Raw genomic sequence first — 19,244 nt, 5'->3', positions numbered from 1 at the left:
ATAAAAGAGAAGCTTACGACGACGTTTCGGTCCGACTTGGACCATTGACAAAGTCACACAGTGTGACTTTGTCAATGGTCCAAGTCGGACCGAAACGTCGTCGTAAGCTTCTCTCTTTTATGTGCGGGTTATTTGTGTATCGTTCCAGTCACGGTATTGTGCCTTTTTGTTATTTAACTCTTGGGTAATTCTCAGTAACGTACATATGTTACTTTCTTTCTTTCAACAAACCGGCTGTATCCCACCGAAGCAGCGTGGCCCAAAGAGAAAAAAAAAATTTCTCTTATTAACTTTAGTAATATGTTACTATGTATGATAATTGTACTCAGTGGAGGATCTACATTATTTGGGGCCCTGGAGCTTGAGCTGTTATGGGGTTACCATGGCAACCAGCAACAACTAGCTCACATTAATAATCGTTCAATTTATATTTTAACTATTATTTTGTAATGAATTACACTATATTAATATTATCATTTTAAAACACCCTTCTCATACGGTAGACCCAAAAATGTTAAGCAATGTGGACTAAAGTTGCTTCTGGGGCCCTTCCTGGAATAGGGGCCCTGGAGCTTAAGTTTCATTAGTTTCATAGTAGATCCTCCCCTTATTGTACTTATATGGACCTGTACCTAAATAAACATCGTGACGAAGCGAGGCCGTAGCCAGACCCCTAACTCGATCCCCAGCCTTGTTATTTTTACATTGTGAATGTAATACCTGAGAACTTGTCGCGTAAAATTCAACAACGTTCCTCGACTGGCCTCGCACCCGACATGCCATCTGACAGCTGACCCCGACGTTGATTTTAGTGCCTTGACCTCCACTGTGCTCCCTTATTTGCCAGTCAGGTGTATTTTAGACTGCCTGCATTAAAGCCGCCTCATTTGCCATCCTGTAATTAATGTTAATTCGGATTAAAAATAAAACCCCTATGATTGTGCTCAGACTTGAAAATAGTTTTTGTGGCCTCATATTAGTAGTGATTAAATATAATCTTATATATATATATATATATATATATATATATATATATATATATATATATATATATATATATATATATATATATATATATATATATATATATATATATATATATATATATATATATAATATATATAATATATATATATATATATATATATATATATATATATATATATATATATATATATATATATATATATATATATATATATATATATATATATATATATATATATATATATATATATATATATATATATATAAAATGGTATCTTCTTTATTAAGAAAGCTCGTAGGAAACTCCGATTACGGCTTCTCATCTATGCTGTTCCCTCTCCGTATTATATCTTTTCCACTCTTTCCTTCCTGTTCCATCCTCACCTCCTCCTTCCTGTTCCTCTTTGTTCTGTATCTTCCCTACGTGTCCTTTCTCTTCTCTTTTTTTTTTATCTTCACCTACGGTCCTCGGGGCTATACTTATAGATTACCCATACGGTCAGTGTATATCTCTGTCTCTCTGTCTGTCTCTGTCTCTAACTCCGTGTGTTCCTCATCCTCCCTACCTTCCCTTCCACTCTCCCGCTCAAGGGTGAGGAGTACCTCCAGTGTAACACTAAGAATGTCAGTTGCAATGGCAGTCCCTGATAACTCACACTCAACATTGCAACAGCGTGCAGCTAAATATGCATAATTAAAACTCCCTCACGTACATAAATTAGAACGAAATAACATAGCGAAAGTGGTTACGTCAGAGCACCGTGATACACCTCTGTCCTTGTGAGTTAAGACACATGTGCAGCATTACCATATTCTAACACTCTTCACATAACACTTAGCATAACATTGTTCACATAACGCTGTTAGCATAACACTGTTCACATAACCCTCTTAGCACAACACTTCGCATAACACTGTTCACATAACACTGCTAGCATAACATGTTCACATAACACTTCACATACTGTGAGCATAACACTGTTCGCAGTACACTGACAGCATAACACTGTTCATATAACACTGTCAGCATAACACTGTTCATATAACACTGTTCACATAACACTGTTCACATAACACTGTTCACATAACACTGCATAACACTGTTCATATAACACTGTCAACATAACACTGTTCACATAACACTGCTAGCATAACATGTTCACATAACACTTCACATACTGTGAGCATAACACTGTTCGCAGTACACTGACAGCATATAACACTGTCAGCATAACATTGTTCATATAACACTGTCAGCATAACACTGTTCGCAGTACACTGACAGCATATAACACTGTCAGCATAACATTGTTCATATAACACTGTCAGCATAACACTGTTCATATAACACTGTCAGCATAACACTGTTTGTATGACACTGTCAGCATAACACTGTTTATATAGCACTGTCAGCATAACACTGTTCACATAACGCTGTCAGCATAACAATGTTCATATAACACTGTCAGCATAACAATGTTCATATAACACTGTCAGCATAACACTGTTCATACAACACTGTCAGCATAACAATGTTCATATAACACTGTCAGCATAATAATGTCCATATAACACTGTCAGCATAACAATGTTCATATAACACTGTCAGCATAACAATGTTCATATAACACTGTCAGCATAACAATGTTCATATAACACTGTCAGCATAACACTGTTCATACAGCCCTGTCAGCATAACACTGTTCATATAACACTGTCAGCATAACAATGTTCATATAACACTGTCAGCATAACAATGTTCATATAACACTGTCAGCATAAGGTTCATATAACACTGTCAGCATAACAATGTTCATACAACACTGTCATCATAACACTGTTCATACAACACTGTCATCATAACACTGTTCATACAACACTGTCATCATAACACTGTTCATATAACACTGTCAGCATAACACTGTTCATATAACACTGTCAGCATAACAATGTTCATATAACACTGTCAGCATAACAATGTTCATACAACACTGTCATCATAACACTGTTCATACAACACTGTCATCATAACACTGTTCGTATAACACTGTCATCATAACACTGTTCATATAACACTGTCAGCATAACAATGTCCATATAACACTGTCAGCATAACAATGTCCATATAACACTGTCAGCATAACAATATTCATATAACACTGTCAGCATAACACTGCTCATATAACACTGTCAGCACAACAATGTTCATATAACACTGTCAGCATAACACTGTCCATATAACACTGTCAGCATAACAATGTCCATATAATACTGTCAGCATAACAATGTCCATATAACACTGTCAGCATAACAATATTCATATAACACTGTCAGCATAACACTGCTCATATAACACTGTCAGCATAACACTGCTCATATAACACTGTCAGCACAACAATGTTCATATAACACTGTCAGCATAACACTGCTCATATAACACTGTCAGCACAACAATGTTCATATAGCACTGTCAGCATAACACTGCTCATATAACACTGTCAGCATAACACTGCTCATATAACACTGTCAGCACAACAATGTTCATATAACACTGTCAGCATAACACTGTCCATATAACACTGTCAGCATAACACTGTCCATATAACACTGTCAGCATAACACTGTCCATATAACACTGTCAGCATAACACTGTCCATATAACACTGTCAGCATAACACTGCTCATATAACACTGTCAGCATAACAATGTTCATATAACACTGTCAGCATAACAATGTTCATATAACACTGTCAGCACAACAATGTCCATATAACACTGTCAGCATAACACTGCTCATATAACACTGTCAGCATAACACTGTCCATATAACGCTGTCAGCACATCCTAACAATGATGTGGAGTCTTATTTCAGAAATGCACGCATAGCATTACCTTGATCTAGCTATCAGGGAGAGGATGCCTTGATGCTGATGACGGGTTCTTGATCCTAGAAATAAGAGCTACTCTTTTATATTTCCCGGATTAAACCCGATTAATAAAATGCGTTTTGTGACCCTTTCAAGTGTATAGCTTCTCTATATAATAATAATTATCATTATTTTTATAATTATTATTATTACTCATTTCTATGTAACAACAAAAGATTGGTTTTTCTATTTTAGATAGGCCTACATTAACATTTTTTTCACGAAAAACGTTAGTTCTTGATAACTAAGTAATATGAACGGGTATCTTACGTCTGGCAGAGCGAAAAAACTCACAGTTCCTTAAAACGTTAGTTTTCACACGCTTCTGTTTAATTTTCAGGACAAGTAACGTGTATTTGCTTTTTATTATTTGATATTACTCGCAATAACAGTTTGTTAGTGTTTTATATTAATTTATTTTCTAAGTTTTTACTCAGTGAATTTTTCAACCAACTTAACTGTAAATTTTATTTTGTAAAAAAGTTAGGTTAAGTTAGGTCAGGTCAGGTTTTGTTAAGTTAGGTTAGGTCAGGTTTTGTTAAGTTAGGTTAGGTCAGGTTTTGTTAAGTTAGGTCAGGTCAGGTTTTGTTAAGTTAGGTTAGGTCAGGTTTTGTTAAGTTAGGTCAGGTCAGGTTTGGTTAAGATAGGTCAGGTCAGGTTTGGTTAAGTTAGGTTAGGTCAGGTTTGGTTAAGTTAGGTTAGGTCAGGTTTGGTTAAGTTAGGTTAGGTCAGGTTTGGTTAAGTTAGGTCAGGTCAGGTTTGGTTAAGTTAGGTCAGGTCAGGTTTGGTTAAGTTAGGTCAGGTTTTGTTAAGTTAGGTCAGGTCAGGTTTGGTTAAGTTAGGTCAGGTCAGGTTTGGTTAAGTTAGGTTAGGTTAGGTTTGGTTAAGTTAGGTCAGGTTTGGTTAAGTTAGGTCAGGTCAGGTTTGGTTAAGTTAGGTCAGGTTAGGTTTGGTTAAGTTAGGTCAGGTCAGGTTTGGTTAAGTTAGGTCAGGTCAGGTTTGGTTAAGTTAGGTCAGGTCAGGTTTGGTTAAGATAGGTCAGGTCAGGTTTGGTTAAGATAGGTCAGGTCAGGTTTGGTTAAGTTAGGTTAGGTCAGGTTTGGTTAAGTTAGGTTAGGTCAGGTTTGGTTAAGTTAGGTCAGGTCAGGTTTGGTTAAGTTAGGTCAGGTCAGGTTTGGTTAAGTTAGGTCAGGTTTGGTTAAGTTAGGTCAGGTCAGGTTTGGTTAAGTTAGGTCAGGTCAGGTTTGGTTAAGTTAGGTTAGGTTAGGTTTGGTTAAGTTAGGTCAGGTTTGGTTAAGTTAGGTCAGGTCAGGTTTGGTTAAGTTAGGTCAGGTTAGGTTTGGTTAAGTTAGGTCAGGTCAGGTTTGGTTAAGTTAGGTCAGGTCAGGTTTGGTTAAGTTAGGTCAGGTCAGGTTTGGTTAAGTTAGGTCAGGTCAGGTTTGGTTAAGTTAGGTTAAGTCAGGTTTGGTTAAGTTAGGTCAGGTCAGGTTTGGTTAAGTTAGGTCAGGTCAGGTTTGGTTAAGTTAGGTCAGGTCAGGTTTGTTTGGTTAAGTTAGGTCAGGTCAGGTTTGTTTGGTTAAGTTGGGTCAGGTCAGGTTTGTTTGGTTAAGTTAGGTCAGGTCAGGTTTGGTTAAGTTAGGTCAGGTCAGGTTTGGTTAAGTTAGGTCAGGTCAGGTTTGGTTAAGTTAGGTCAGGTCAGGTTTGCTTAGGTTAGGTTAGGTAAGGTCAGGTTAGGTTAAGTTAGGCTAGGTAAGGTCAGGTTAGGTTAAGTTAGGCTAGGTAAGGTCAGGTCAGGTTAGGTTAGGTTAGGTCAGGTAAGGCCAGGCTTGGTTAGGTAAGGTTAGGTTAGTTTAGGTTAGGTTAGGTTAGGTTAGGTAAGGTTAGGTTAGGTTAGGTCAGGTTTGGTTTGGTTAGGTTAGGTTAGGTTAGGTTAGGTCAGGTAAGGTCAGGTTTGGTTAAGTTAGGTTAGGTTAGGAAAAGTCAGGTTAGGTTAGGTTAGGTAAGGTCAGGTTTGGTTAAGTTAGGTAAGGTTAGGTTAGTTTAGGTTAGGTAAGGTTAGGTTAGTTTAGGTTAGGTTAGGTAAGGTTAGGTTAGTTTAGGTTAGGTTAGGTTAGTTTAGGTTAGGTTAGGTTAGGTTTGGTTAGGTTAGGTAAGGTTAGGTCCGGTTTGGTTAGGTTAGGCAAGGTTAGGTTAGTTTAGGTTAGGTAAGGTTAGTTTAGGTTAGGTTAGGTCAGGTAAGGTCAGGTTAGTTTAGGTTAGTTTAGGTTAGGTTAGGTTAGTTTAGGTTAGGTTAGGTAAGGTCAGGTTTGGTTAAGTTAGGTTAGGTTAGGAAAAGTCAGGTTAGGTTAAGTTAGGTTAGGTAAGGTCAGGTTTGGTTAAGTTAGGTAAGGTAAGGTTAGGTTAGTTTAGGTTAGGTAAGGTTAGGTTAGTTTAGGTTAGGTAAGGTTAGGTTAGTTTAGGTTAGGTTAGGTTAGGTAAGGTTAGGTTAGGTTAGTTTAGGTTAAGTTAGGCTAGGTAAGGTCAGGTTTGGTTAAGTTAGGTTAGGTTACATAAGGTCAAGTTTGATTAAGTTAGGTTAGGTTCAGTTACTGTAGATTAGGTTGGGTAACTATGTTAGGGTTAGTTTGATTAGGGTGCGTTAAATTAGAATGGATTAGGTTAGGATAAAATAAGACTTTGTTTGGATTTTTACCCTCAGGGTTATCCACCCAAGATAACCTTTCAAAATCAGTGCATCATCGAGGACTGTCTTATTTCCATTGGAGTCCTTAATCTTGTCCCCCAGGATGCAACCCACACCAGTCGACTAACACCCAGGTACCTACTTGTTAGGTAAACGGGACAAAGATGTGAGGAGACACGAAATGTTTCTCCCCTCGCCGGGGATCGAACCAAGGACACTGTGTGAAGCGAGAGAGTGACCACCAGGCCACGGGCCACCGCATGTTACGTTAGGTTTGATTAAGTTACAAAAAAAGATCTATTTAATCATAAATAAGAAAATACAAATATTCTGACATGTGGGGTTGAATAGCCCCGGGAAACGTCCATAACTGCACGAGTATGGTGCCATAACGGTCATAATACCCAGGCTGGGTAGTCCGTGGTCATGTTATAGTCCGTATCCCTAGACACCACCTGTCCAATTACCAATTACCCGCCTGTCAACTTCTCTCTCTCTGCTTTTACTGCGAAAACTGACAACACTGACTAGTGAGACATACTGGGTATCTCTTAGAGTGGAAAACTTCCGTTAACCTGTGGCTTCGTTAATCCAATACAGAGAAAACGGAGATGTAAAGAGAGACTGTAAGGTGATCACTCTGCGTAAAAACTACGCAGGTGTTGCTGTTTAATTTTTAAAGGGGTGAACCGGTAAGTCAGCGGAAGGGCTCGGTCAGATGACCAAAGCTCCAGCTGTGGATCATCATATGACTAAGACCCGCGTCAGGAAACACTTGTCCTGTTTCCTGAAAAAAACATACCTAACCCTAACCTAACCTGTGTTGCTATACATTTACTCGGCAGTTTTCTGGAACATTTATTGGCCATTAATGTAGAGAAGAGACAGCTGCATAAATAGCTTTTACTGGGGCAACATAGGTCATTTTGATGTATAATGCTTCAGACATTTTGATGTAAAATGCTTTAGGTCATTTTGAAGTATAATGTTTCAGAATTTTTTATTGTATTAATATTGGTAGAATTACCGACAATATGTTAAGTAAAAGGACACAAGTGCAACTAATCTGACATTTTATCGTGGGAACGTTTCGCTCTCCAGGAGCTTTGTCAAGCTGTTACAAACAATACATGGACACAGAGGCTATATATAGGGTTTGAGTGAGATGTAGTACAGATAGACGTAGTAGCAGTAGTAGTTACTATACATGTGGTGGAAAAGTCAGCTGCAAGAAAAGAGCTCTTCAGATCATTAATTCTCCACGCACCAACACCACTCCTAACAAAGTTATAATTCTTCTCAACAGCCAGGTTGCACTGAACATTTCTAAAGTACTAGCACAAGCTAACACTAGAGTCGCCATCGCATTCAGCACTTCAGTAAAGGATCTAACCACACAAAATCGAAGCACCATGAACTAGTCAATGCAGGCGTTTACACTATACCCTGTGGAGGCTGCGACAGGATTTATATAGGTGAAACAGCAAGAAACCTCGATATCCGCCTCAATGAACACATTTATGCATGTAGAAACGATAACTTGAACAACGCCTGTGTACAACACCAAAATTTCACCAATCATCTCAGGAAATTCAGGGACGCCCGATTAGTGATCAAAGAAACTAATTTCCGCAGACTCAAGTGCCTTAAATCAGCACTAATTGCTGTTTCTAACACAAACAAAAAGGCAGCTTCATCATCTCTGAAGTCTTAGCAAGAATCCTCCTGAAAACAGTAAACCCTGCCATCACATAATTGCTACTACATAAAGCACGTGCCCAGTTTGGGCCAACAGGCCTGCTGCAGTGTTCCTCCTTTCTTATGTTCTTGTCTAATAGAGAAGGGACACTGAAACATGCTTTCTCAAACCCTTACATATACATTTGCCCAACTTATTTTTCATGCTAACCTTTCTTTCCGATGTACCAGTTGGGCCACCGCCAGGTCGCCATATGGAGAAGAACCGGGCCGGAAGTCCCGGCGAACCAACTCGAATCGAATCAATGTACCAGCTGACTTTTCCACCACATGCATATACACTACTACTACCTCTTCTTATACTACATCTCACTCAAAACCTATGTATACCCTCTGTGTCCACGTATTGCTGGTAACGGCTTGACAAAGCTCCTGGAGAGTGAAACGTTGCCACAACAAAATGTCACATTAGTTGCATTTGTGTCCTTAACAGATTTTATGATGTATAATGCCACAGGTAATATAGCCTTATGCTTCATCAGTGTCTTGATAATACTCAGAGAGACTCCTCGTCTCAGTTCAAGAAAAAAAAATTGTCTTGAAACATGTATCTCCATCTTTGTACTTGTCGATCATACGACATTTCATCCAACACGGTCTGCAGTGAAAATATGCGATCAGTCAAAACAAATCACTGAGGAATATAATCACAATACATTATAACAGTTATTTTTAAGATATAAAGACTATAGTCTGCACAAAGGTCATTCAGGCTACGTATAGTGGACCATCAGTCCCAGTAACTTTAATACTTAAAACTAGGACCAAATTTCACTGACACACACACACGCACACACACATATATATATATATATATAGATAGATATATATATATATATATATATATATATATATATATATATATATATATATATATATGCGTGTGTGTGTGTTTAAATTTATATTCAATCTATGGTTGTCAAAATACATTCAGATTGAATTTATATCCCCATTTATCAGTATCGTTATACAAAGTAAATTAATTACAGTTTTTCCCGTCCTAATGCAGATGATTTCATTTTGTAAAAATTCTGTTATTTTTGGCATTTTAATCCCGGAAATGGCAGGAATGGTGTGAAATTAAACCAGTCAGCCATTGTCACCAAGTGATGTGAGTCCATCATTACTGTATTCTTGGGGAAGCGTTGAAACAAGTGAATGTCACGCAGCACCTGGAGAATGTCACGCAGCACCTGGAGAATGTCACGCAGCACCTGGAGAATGTCACGCAGCACCTGGAGAATGGGAAGTGTTCAGATTTAACTCACGGAAACACCAGTTTGAATTCTTTGGGGTCACTACCCTTTCACCAACTAAAAGTAATTGTTCCTTGTAGGAAGGCTGACCCGTGCAAGATGCTGGCGGATGATGCTCCGGTCAAGGTTACTTTACGCAACTGTTATTGCGTAAATAAATATGCAACAGTCAGGTGTCTTACCTAACAACCTGACGGTATTTTATAGCATTTTAATATTTACGTAAGTGCTTTTAAATCGTAATACTCCTGGAAAATATTTTAATTCTCTCGAAATTTCTCCCTCCCCCCACAAAAAAAAAAAAAATCTGGGAAAATAAAATAATAAAAAAAGCAGAGTATAGTGAAATATCAGTTTTTTCATATCGCAAAAAAGATCATCTGAACTGACAATAATATTATTAAAACCTTTGGGCTCTTTGAATCAAGAATATCGCAAACCAATAAATTCCATATATACCTTCATCACTGAAGAAATTATATATACAATCGTCGTAAGATTAAGACTCGAGTCAGGATTCTGTCCTAATGAATATTAAGCCAATCATTCAAACTTTTCCAAATTATCAGTTTGTGATTTATCGGTAGTCTAACAGAGGAGATAAAACCATAAATTAATATTTATGAAATGATTATATACGCTAAACGTATATGTATGTACGTCATTACTGAAGATATCCACAATAAAGTCAAGATATGTTACTTGGGATAATTCTAAAGCCATATAAAAGGACTGAAATAAATTAATATACTGAAAAATGTGAAAAATACCATCATTAGAAACTTTATTTTCTCCTGGGATTTATTTCAAATATCTAAACTACGTTTAGATATTTGAAGTAAATCTCAGGAGAAACCTGTGTTATTGTGGGTTGATCAGATAATGTGTGGGTTTAGCGCTTCGTTTCGATGATGATGATGATAATAATAATAATAATAGCAATAACAATAATAATATAATAATAATAATAATCATAATCATAATAATGTAAGCTGATTGGCTCAAATATGTGATCGCTATTTACATTACTGCACATTTTAGGTGCCAATAGTCTAACTGGTCAGAGACCCGGTCAACTTTAGTTCATCCTGAGGTACTTACAGTACTCTGATATCTCATGTTTAGAGAGGTAATATTTTAACTCGTATTATTGAATTACACATTAAAATACACTTTCGTCTATCCCCTAACCATCTATCTCCCTCACTCGTAGCACCTACTTCCCTCCGACATCTACTTCCCTACTACACCTACTTCCTTCCTGCACCTACTTCTCTCCTACACTTACCTCCTATACCTACTTCTCTCCTACAGTTACTTCCCCCCGACACTTCCCTCACTACTACACCTCCCTCCTTAACCACACCACCTCCGTCACCACAATACCTCCCTCACAACACTACCTCAGCATGGCCATAACCACCACAACTAAGGCTACCCTTGTTTCTCCATATCCAGGCCCCAGGTGTGCCAGTATGAACGACAGGAGCAGGTACGCCTTCAGGTGCCCACAACCCGAGCCTTCACCGCCACCGTCAAGATTCAACGCCCTGGCTGCTACTCCAATACTCAGGATTGTGTTGACTATGAGAGAAGGTCAGTGATGGCTTTGGAAGCATTGAACCTCATATAGGGTCTTTCAGTTCACTAAGAGAGGTAGAAGCTAACTATACTCACCATGACTCGCGAAATCGTTATAACACGACTATAAACAAACCACGGAACGGGTGGGGTGCTTAGGCACTGCCTGGAGCTTTACGACTCACTCGCCATTGGTTCACTCCCCACTGGTTCACTCCCCACCCGTTCCGTGGTTTGCTTATACTCGCCAAACTGTTAGAGAAGAAAAAGAGGAAACGAAAATTACTGTGTGTGTGTGTGTGTGTGTGTGTGTGTGTGTGTGTGTGTGTGTGTGTGTGTGTGTGTGTGTGTGTGAGAGAGAGAGAGGGGGGGGAGACAAGGGACAAGATAGAAGGAAGGAAGGAAGGAGAGAGGGGAAAACAGGAATGTAATTTAAAAAACATCAAACACCTCAACACCAGCTGCCTGACAGAGGTGGAAGAAAAAATCCGCTGAACCTGTAAGCTGGATTCAGCTGGGCGTTGCTGCTGGCTGGTCAATACTAGCAGTGGCTGCTGTACTGGTGTCGTCGTGGTCAATACTAGCAGTGGCTGCTGTACTGGTGTGGTCGTGGTCAATACTAGCAGTGGCTGCTGTACTGGTGTGGTCGTGGTCAATACTAGCAGTGGCTGCTGTACTGGTGTGGTCGTGGTCAATACTAGCAGTGGCTGCTGTACTGGTGTGGCCGTGGTCAATATTAGCAGTGGCTGCTGTACTGGTGTGGTCGTGGTCAATACTAGCAGTGGCTGCTGTACTGGTGTGGTCGTGGTCAATACTAGCAGTGGCTGCTGTAGTGGTGTGGTCGTGGTCAATATTAGCAGTGGCTGCTGTACTGGCGTGGTCGTGGTCAATACTAACAGTGGCTGCTGTACTGGTGTGGTCGTGGTCAATACTAGCAGTGACTGCTGTACTGGTGTGGTCGTGGTCAATACTAGCAGTGGCTGCTGTACTGGTGTGGTCGTGGTCAATACTAGCAGTGGCTGCTGTACTGGTGTGGTCGTGGTCAATACTAGCAGTGGCTGCTGTACTGGTGTGGTCGTGGTCAATACTAGCAGTGGCTGCTGTACTGGTGTGGTCGTGGTCAATACTAGCAGTGGCTGCTGTACTGGTGTGGTCGTGGTCAATACTAGCAGTGGCTGCTATACTGGTGTGGCCGTGGTCAATACTAGCAGTGACTGCTGTACTGGTGTGGTCGTGGTCAATACTAGCAGTGGCTGCTGTACTGGTGTGGTAGTGGTCAATGCTAGCAGTGGCTGCTGTACTGGTGTGGTCGTGGTTAATACTAGCAGTGGCTGCTGTACTGGTGTGGTCGTGGTCAATACTAGCAGTGGCTGCTGTACTGGTGTGGTCGTGGTCAATACTAGCAGTGACTGCTGTACTGGTGTGGTCGTGGTTAATACTAGAAGTGGCTGCTGTACTGGTGTGGTCGTGGTTAATACTAGCAGTGGCTGCTGTACTGGTGTGGTAGTGGTCAATGTTAGCAGTGGCTGCTATACTGGTGTGGCCGTGGTCAATATTAGCAGTGGCTGCTATACTAGTGTGATGGTAGTCTTGATGAACTGCATCTAAAATCCAATGATTATATAATATATATATATGTGTGTGTGTGTTTGTGTGTGTGTGTGTGTGTGTGTGTGTGTGTGTGTGTGTGTGTGTGTGTGTGTGTGTGTGTGGGAGAGAGAGAAACAATCCAACAGTGAGTTAAGAACAGGGTGGACAGTTGTCCATTACGACAGTCTTACAGTAAAAATATCTCTTGTTGCACTATTTGCCTGGCGCCCTTCTTGTCCAGAAGTCAGATGACGTAGGAGGATGTAATCCAAGAGAGTGGTGTATACTCGAAGTGAGAGTGAAAGTGTGTATTGTGTAACATATTGTGTGGACTAGCTAATGAGAGATTCGCATTTCCCCTGACAGTTTCTGATCAGCCTGTGTTGCTTACTTTGAACTGCGTGCTGCTGGCACCAGTAGCCTGGTTGATCAACCTAGAAGTCTGCGTCGGTACCTGGCATATCAGCTTTATCTCGTGGCAAAGTGTACAACAAACTACTAAACTTGGAGAAAAAGAGAAATGGAGAAATAAGTAAATGGAGACACCTGGAAAATGTCCTGAAAGATAAGAGAGCGTGTAAGAAAATAAACAATAATAAACACTCAAAACGAAACCAAAAGTAAAAAAAAAAATAATAAATTTAATACTTGAATATAAAAAAATGAAAATAACACGGTCAAAAAATTAAAACGTTTGTAAAAAAATAGTCTTAATTATTAAAAGACAGAAAACGTGAATAAAAAATTTCCAGCCCACCTCATTCTTGTTCGCGTGCCTTACTACCTGGAAAAAAGAGTAAAGAACTGGAGAACCCAGAATAAAACTGGTGTGGTTGGTGTTGCGGTTTCTGCCTGACCTCCCGACTCTGTTTTACGACCTCTCAAGATGGATTTCGCCATGAATGTGGCGAGGCCGTGAGTGTGCTTGCCTCTGCTGGCAGTGCTCACTGAGGTAATCAGTGTACTGCTCCGCCATGTTTGCGAGAAGTATTCTTGGTTGGGAGTGAGAGGAGAGGAAGATACAGCAGGGAATGGGGGAGGGGAGGACGAAGGAGAGTAAGAGGGAAGAGAGCGCGAGAGAAAGGAGAAAGGGAAAAGGACTAGAGACAGAGACACAAATAGATACAGAGACAGACATAAAGACAGAGACTGAGATACACAGGGGTCAGGGAAGTCAAGTCTTTTCCTAATTCACATTTATTAGATTGACCTGAGAGAGAAAATAAAATACTACTGTCCTGACCAGACAACTCCGGGAAGCAAATCTCTTAAATTCTGCTTCCCTCAGACCTATAAGCTTAACTGATACCAACAACCATTCGGAGCAAATTGCTCATATAGTACATGCTTTGTAACGAGTTATAGCAGTTGGCAAGAGAATCTCGCCCTAGTCATCACCAGTGCATCCCCTTCCTGTTGACAAACTGGGCTGCCTGTGAATCTAGCCAATTAGCGATTGAGTAATGTGCCCTGTTTGTGGCACGTTACAGGCAATTAGCAGTGTAAACTACCCAGCCAACTTGTTAGTTATGCCCAGCTGACGAGGACCTGCTTCAACCAGTATAATGCTGCCGAGTTCAGTTACTGGCAGCCTTCTATTCACAGTGTCACGACCCTAAAGTTGCTAGCTTCACAGTACTGTGTAGAGTTTTAGTCCATCTGAGATTGCTGTGTTTTTTTCCTAGGCGTCCAGCAACTCTGCAACCATAGGTCAACATAAAAAAAATTCAGTAATAATGGAGGTGTTTACTAATAGAGGGAGTAATTACGTATCCAGTGTTCACTATTATTACTAATATACGAATGCAGACAAGATATCCCTTCAAGACGTACACGATGAATAATATTAGGAGTGATGGTTTTGCATATATATATATATATATATATATATATATATATATATATATATATATATATATATATATATATATATATATATATATTATATGATCTTTGTATGTGTCCGGTTTCTTTTGTTTTTTATCTTACCATCAAAAATTTTAGGGAATACACAAATAACCCGCACATAGAAGAGAGGGGCTTAAGACGACGTTTCGGTCCGACTTGGACCGAAACGTCGTCGTAAGCTTCTCTCTTTTATGTGCGGGTTATTTGTGTATCGTTCCAGTCACGGTATTGTGCCTTTTTGTTATTTATTTTAGGGAATATTTTTCAACTTGGGCAGTTTTTTCCTACTTACAAAATGCGGCCTTTTTTTTTTTTATTTAATAATATAACCTGCTAGTGTTTACGCATAGATTTGTAACACAAAATATCTCACTATTTTTTTCTCATTTAAACCCACAAATTACATGTTCGTTTCTGCTCTGTAATTCTTCGAATGTTTCTGATTTTTTTCTTAGAAATATCAATGAATATTGTTAAATTTACTACAAACCTCTGGATAGTTTCGAAGTTTGCATATATAAATTATCGGCAGATACAGGTTTATTAAAAGTTTAAATAAAACAGTAAATTATATATTAAATTTTTACATTTGATAATTATATATAGAAATAAACGGAGTAGCGATGGAATTTCCCTCCGGAAGCAACTCCAATAAATTCTGACAGTGGTATTAGTCAACAAGTAGTAATTCCGACATTCTTTAAACAGGGAGAACCTGTATTACACGACGTTTTATCCATTCTGGGGTTTTACTGCTGGTGAAACGTCGGAAACTAAAAGTTCATCTTGTTTAAAGTGTGTTTTTAATTAAATTTTGCTAATTCAGTCCTCTCATTGCAAGAAAATTTGGCTGACTGCCTCTTCAGCTGAATTAAAAACAATTTTGATGATGCATTTTTTTTTTTTTTTTGGCTTTTTTGATGATTATATTTGGAACGACAACCAAGAAGAGATAACTCGGAACGACAACCAAGAGGAAATAACTCGGAACGACAACCAAGAGGAAATAACTCGGAACGACAACCAAGACGAGATATCTCCTCCAAAGATGTACGCGTGTTAACCCGTGAAAACACACAAGCATTTGTAGCGTAACAAAAATATTGCAAGATGGGGAACAAGCTTCCGCTGTTGTTATTCGTCTCAATAAAATTTTGCTCTGGCAACGTTTCTCTTCTTCACTGCTGTTGGTAATACGCTTTTTGACTCGTATTAGTCTTTTTTTTTCATTGAAGTAGTTTTTAGATGTGGTAGCCACGACTTTTATAGCAATTTCTTGCCATAAAGGTAAGGCTTTTCTTTACATCCGAATGTGTGTTTACATCATCGCTGCAGGTCTAGCAAAAGGCAACTTAAAACGCAAATGAGAAACAGGCACGGTAGAAAGTAATCTTTTAATCCAAGGTCAGTTAGTAAATGGAGCTCTCTAGATGAACAGGCAGCGGAAGTTCACTAAATACACATTTTCAAGACTTATGTGTGTCGGATACAGGTATGTCGGATACTGAAAGCTAGAGGTCGGTAAATCCGGTTGATAAGGGTATAAGAGGTGTAGCAGACACTGACTCGTTCTGTGCAAACATAACTAGGTGAAAACACACACACATACACGCGCATATACAACAGACCTAGTGTCAAATCGGCATGTGCCTAGGACAAAATGGTAACACACTGCACGCATACACATATACAAAAAACACAAGCACCACAACAGGCCAAGTGTCTATAGACAAGTGCATTTCACAACTGGTAACTACAACTACTACTAATACTAATACTATTACTACTACTATTACTACTACTACTACTACTACTACACACACACACACACACACACACACAGGGATGTTCCAGGGAGGGGACACAGAAACAAGAGGACACAATTGGAAGTTGAAGACACAAATGAGTCAGAGAGATATTAGGAAGTATTTCTTCAGTCATAGAGTTGTAAGGCAGTGGAATAGCCTAGAAAATGACGTAGTGGAGGCAGGAACCATACACAGTTTTAAGACGAGGTTTGATAAAGCTCATGGAGCGGGGAGAGAGAGGGCCCAGTAGCAACCGGTGAAGAGGCGGGGCCAGGAGCTAAGACTCGACCCCTGCAACCACAAATAGGTGAGTACAAATAGGTGAGTACACACACACACACACACACACATTCTTGCAATTCCATTAATGAGGTGTAGAAGTCGTATCATTAAAAGTTTGCCTCGGCCATATTTTGAAAAAAATAAAAGTTGGGTAAATGGATACCGGTTTTGGAAATGGAATATAATACACACACACACATATATATATATATATATATATATATATATATATATATATATATATATATATATATATATATATATATATATATATATATATATATAGTTTGAAGTACAGCTACAGATAATAAGTGAGTGAAAGTTAACAATTTTAAGACATGATGGAGAGTCGAACCTGCGTTCCCCTATTACTTCCTTGTTAAGGAGGAATTGATAGGAGATATAATGACACACAGAACTGCGAGGACAAGAGGCAAGAGGACACGAGTAATAGTTGTCAAACACATTGCACAGCTTCAAGAGTATGTATGAAAAGTCCCAAGAACCAGGAAATCAGTAAATGTTGATCAGAGAAGTCGAAGAGACGGAATCGAAACCAAGACTCAACTCTCGCGAGCACATCTAGACGAGTACAACTGCGTGAGTACATATAGGCAAGTACAAACCTTACAGAGATTAAAATCATACAAAGGCCAGAAGGAACAGAGTCGTAATATCAGTAGACAAGTTCACTTATCTTAACAAAACGCTAAATAGCCACTTGGGAAGAATGCAATTAAGCAACCACTTTACAAGCTGTTGCTCACTTGCTAACTTACGTTACCGTGAGACACAAGTGAATAAGTCAAGTGAACATTGTGGTATGTACCGTTGCACTCATTTATTAACATGCAGTCATGTGTTGCAATGAATATATCATAGATCCCGGCTGCCACTGTCATGCTGGGTGTAAATGGCTTTCTGCCAACTGCATTGAAGAAAGGATTACAGATCAACCTTATACAAGGACAACGTTTCGCTCCGTGTAGAGCTTTATCAAATCACATGACTTTGAGAAACGTTGTCCCAATAAAAAAGCATATTCATATTTTTGTCTTCATCTTTTCTCTTTATTTACATAAGGGTTTAACTGGGTTAGGTTAAGAGTTCCTATCTCTCAACCTAAGAGCTACTACTAACCTCAGCTCATTATTCTTTGCTTTAAGGCATACAAATAAAGAATAGGACGAAGTTGAAACCATCTGTAACACACCATTCCTTCGGTTCACCTCACAGTTGAGTCAAGCAACCTCACTTTGTTCTGGTAATTACAGAGAAGCGCAGATTCATAGGCGTTAGTAAACAAAGCCTCGCACTAAAGCTTGAATGAGCATTTTAATGTTAGCAAAACCTTTGGATGTCATGTTTTTATTTTTACGTGTTACTGAACGTATTCTCCACTGTGACACATGCATAATAACATAATTGCAAACAAGCATCAGTATAAACATGGCTTTCTCTAAAGACATAATCATAAATAGTGAGTCTCCTAGTATATTTTCTATAACTATATCACAAATGTGTGTTGATAGTGAGCATCCAGGTATAAACCCTTGCGGCTAGGGCCTAGCCACTTAGAAATGCCTGTGAATTTCTAGATTCTATGCAAAGCTTAGTGTTTTAAAATGCCTGCGACTTTCCGTATTCTATGTAAAGCTTAGTGTTTCAAGTAATTTTAGAAAAAATGTTGAAAAGATCCAAGATATGAACATCGTCTGTGATTCTCAATAGCAGAGAGGAAACCGTTCTTTGCCGGCTACGATGTGTACAAACAAGTACTTGTGTTTCATTATGAAAAAGTAAGCATATGTATGTCAGCAAGTACAAACAAGTATGTACACGTGAAGAGGTACAAAGGAACAATGTATAGATGAGTTGGGAGTTAACATGACAGCAGGGCTGAGAGCCAGAGTTAAAGAGGAAGTGTAGCAAGACTAACACCACCACCACCGCCTGTCTTGGTGAGTTGCGCACCACCTGCACTACCTCCTGTTTTGGTGAGTTGCGCACCACCTGCACTACCTCCTGTTTTGGTGAGTTGTGCACCACCTGCACTACCTCCTGTCTTGGTGAGCTGTGCACCACCTGCACTACCTCCTGTCTTGGTGAGTGTGCACCACCTGCACCACTACCTGTCTTGGTGAGTTGTGCACCACCTGCGCTACCACCACCACCACCACAATCACAACCACCACCATCACACTCATTACCACTACCACCATTACCACCACCTGTGTTGGTGAGTTGGGTACCAACCTGCACTACGATAATTACCACTACCACCTGTTTTGGCAAGAAATGAACCCAACCCTCCAGGTAGACATGTCTGTTACATGATAAACGAAACATCGTCTATATAAGTTGGCGCTAAACAAGCTGTCTACCTCCAGTAGTTGTTTAAGCATATATAAGACAGTCTGTAGCAATCAATAACGTTGGAATCCCAACGTTTACTACGTGAAAG

General features: G+C 39.3%; 1 protein-coding gene across 3 annotated transcripts in view; it reads left to right on the top strand.

Annotated features, from left to right (window-relative positions):
- The window catches only part of LOC128700496 (multiple epidermal growth factor-like domains protein 6), a 434,002-nt gene that overhangs the window by 213,822 nt on the left and 200,936 nt on the right, over positions 1–19,244 (top strand). For all 3 annotated transcript variants that reach the window (XM_070098931.1, XM_070098929.1, XM_070098930.1), the window contains exon 2: positions 11,070–11,207. In XM_070098931.1, the coding sequence (XP_069955032.1) occupies positions 11,070–11,207 (138 nt within the window). The remainder of the gene's footprint in view (positions 1–11,069; positions 11,208–19,244) is intronic.

Source organism: Cherax quadricarinatus, chromosome 65, assembly GCF_038502225.1.
Source record: "Cherax quadricarinatus isolate ZL_2023a chromosome 65, ASM3850222v1, whole genome shotgun sequence".
Lineage (NCBI taxonomy): Eukaryota > Metazoa > Arthropoda > Malacostraca > Decapoda > Parastacidae > Cherax > Cherax quadricarinatus.
This window is presented reverse-complemented; position numbering and strand designations above follow the sequence as displayed.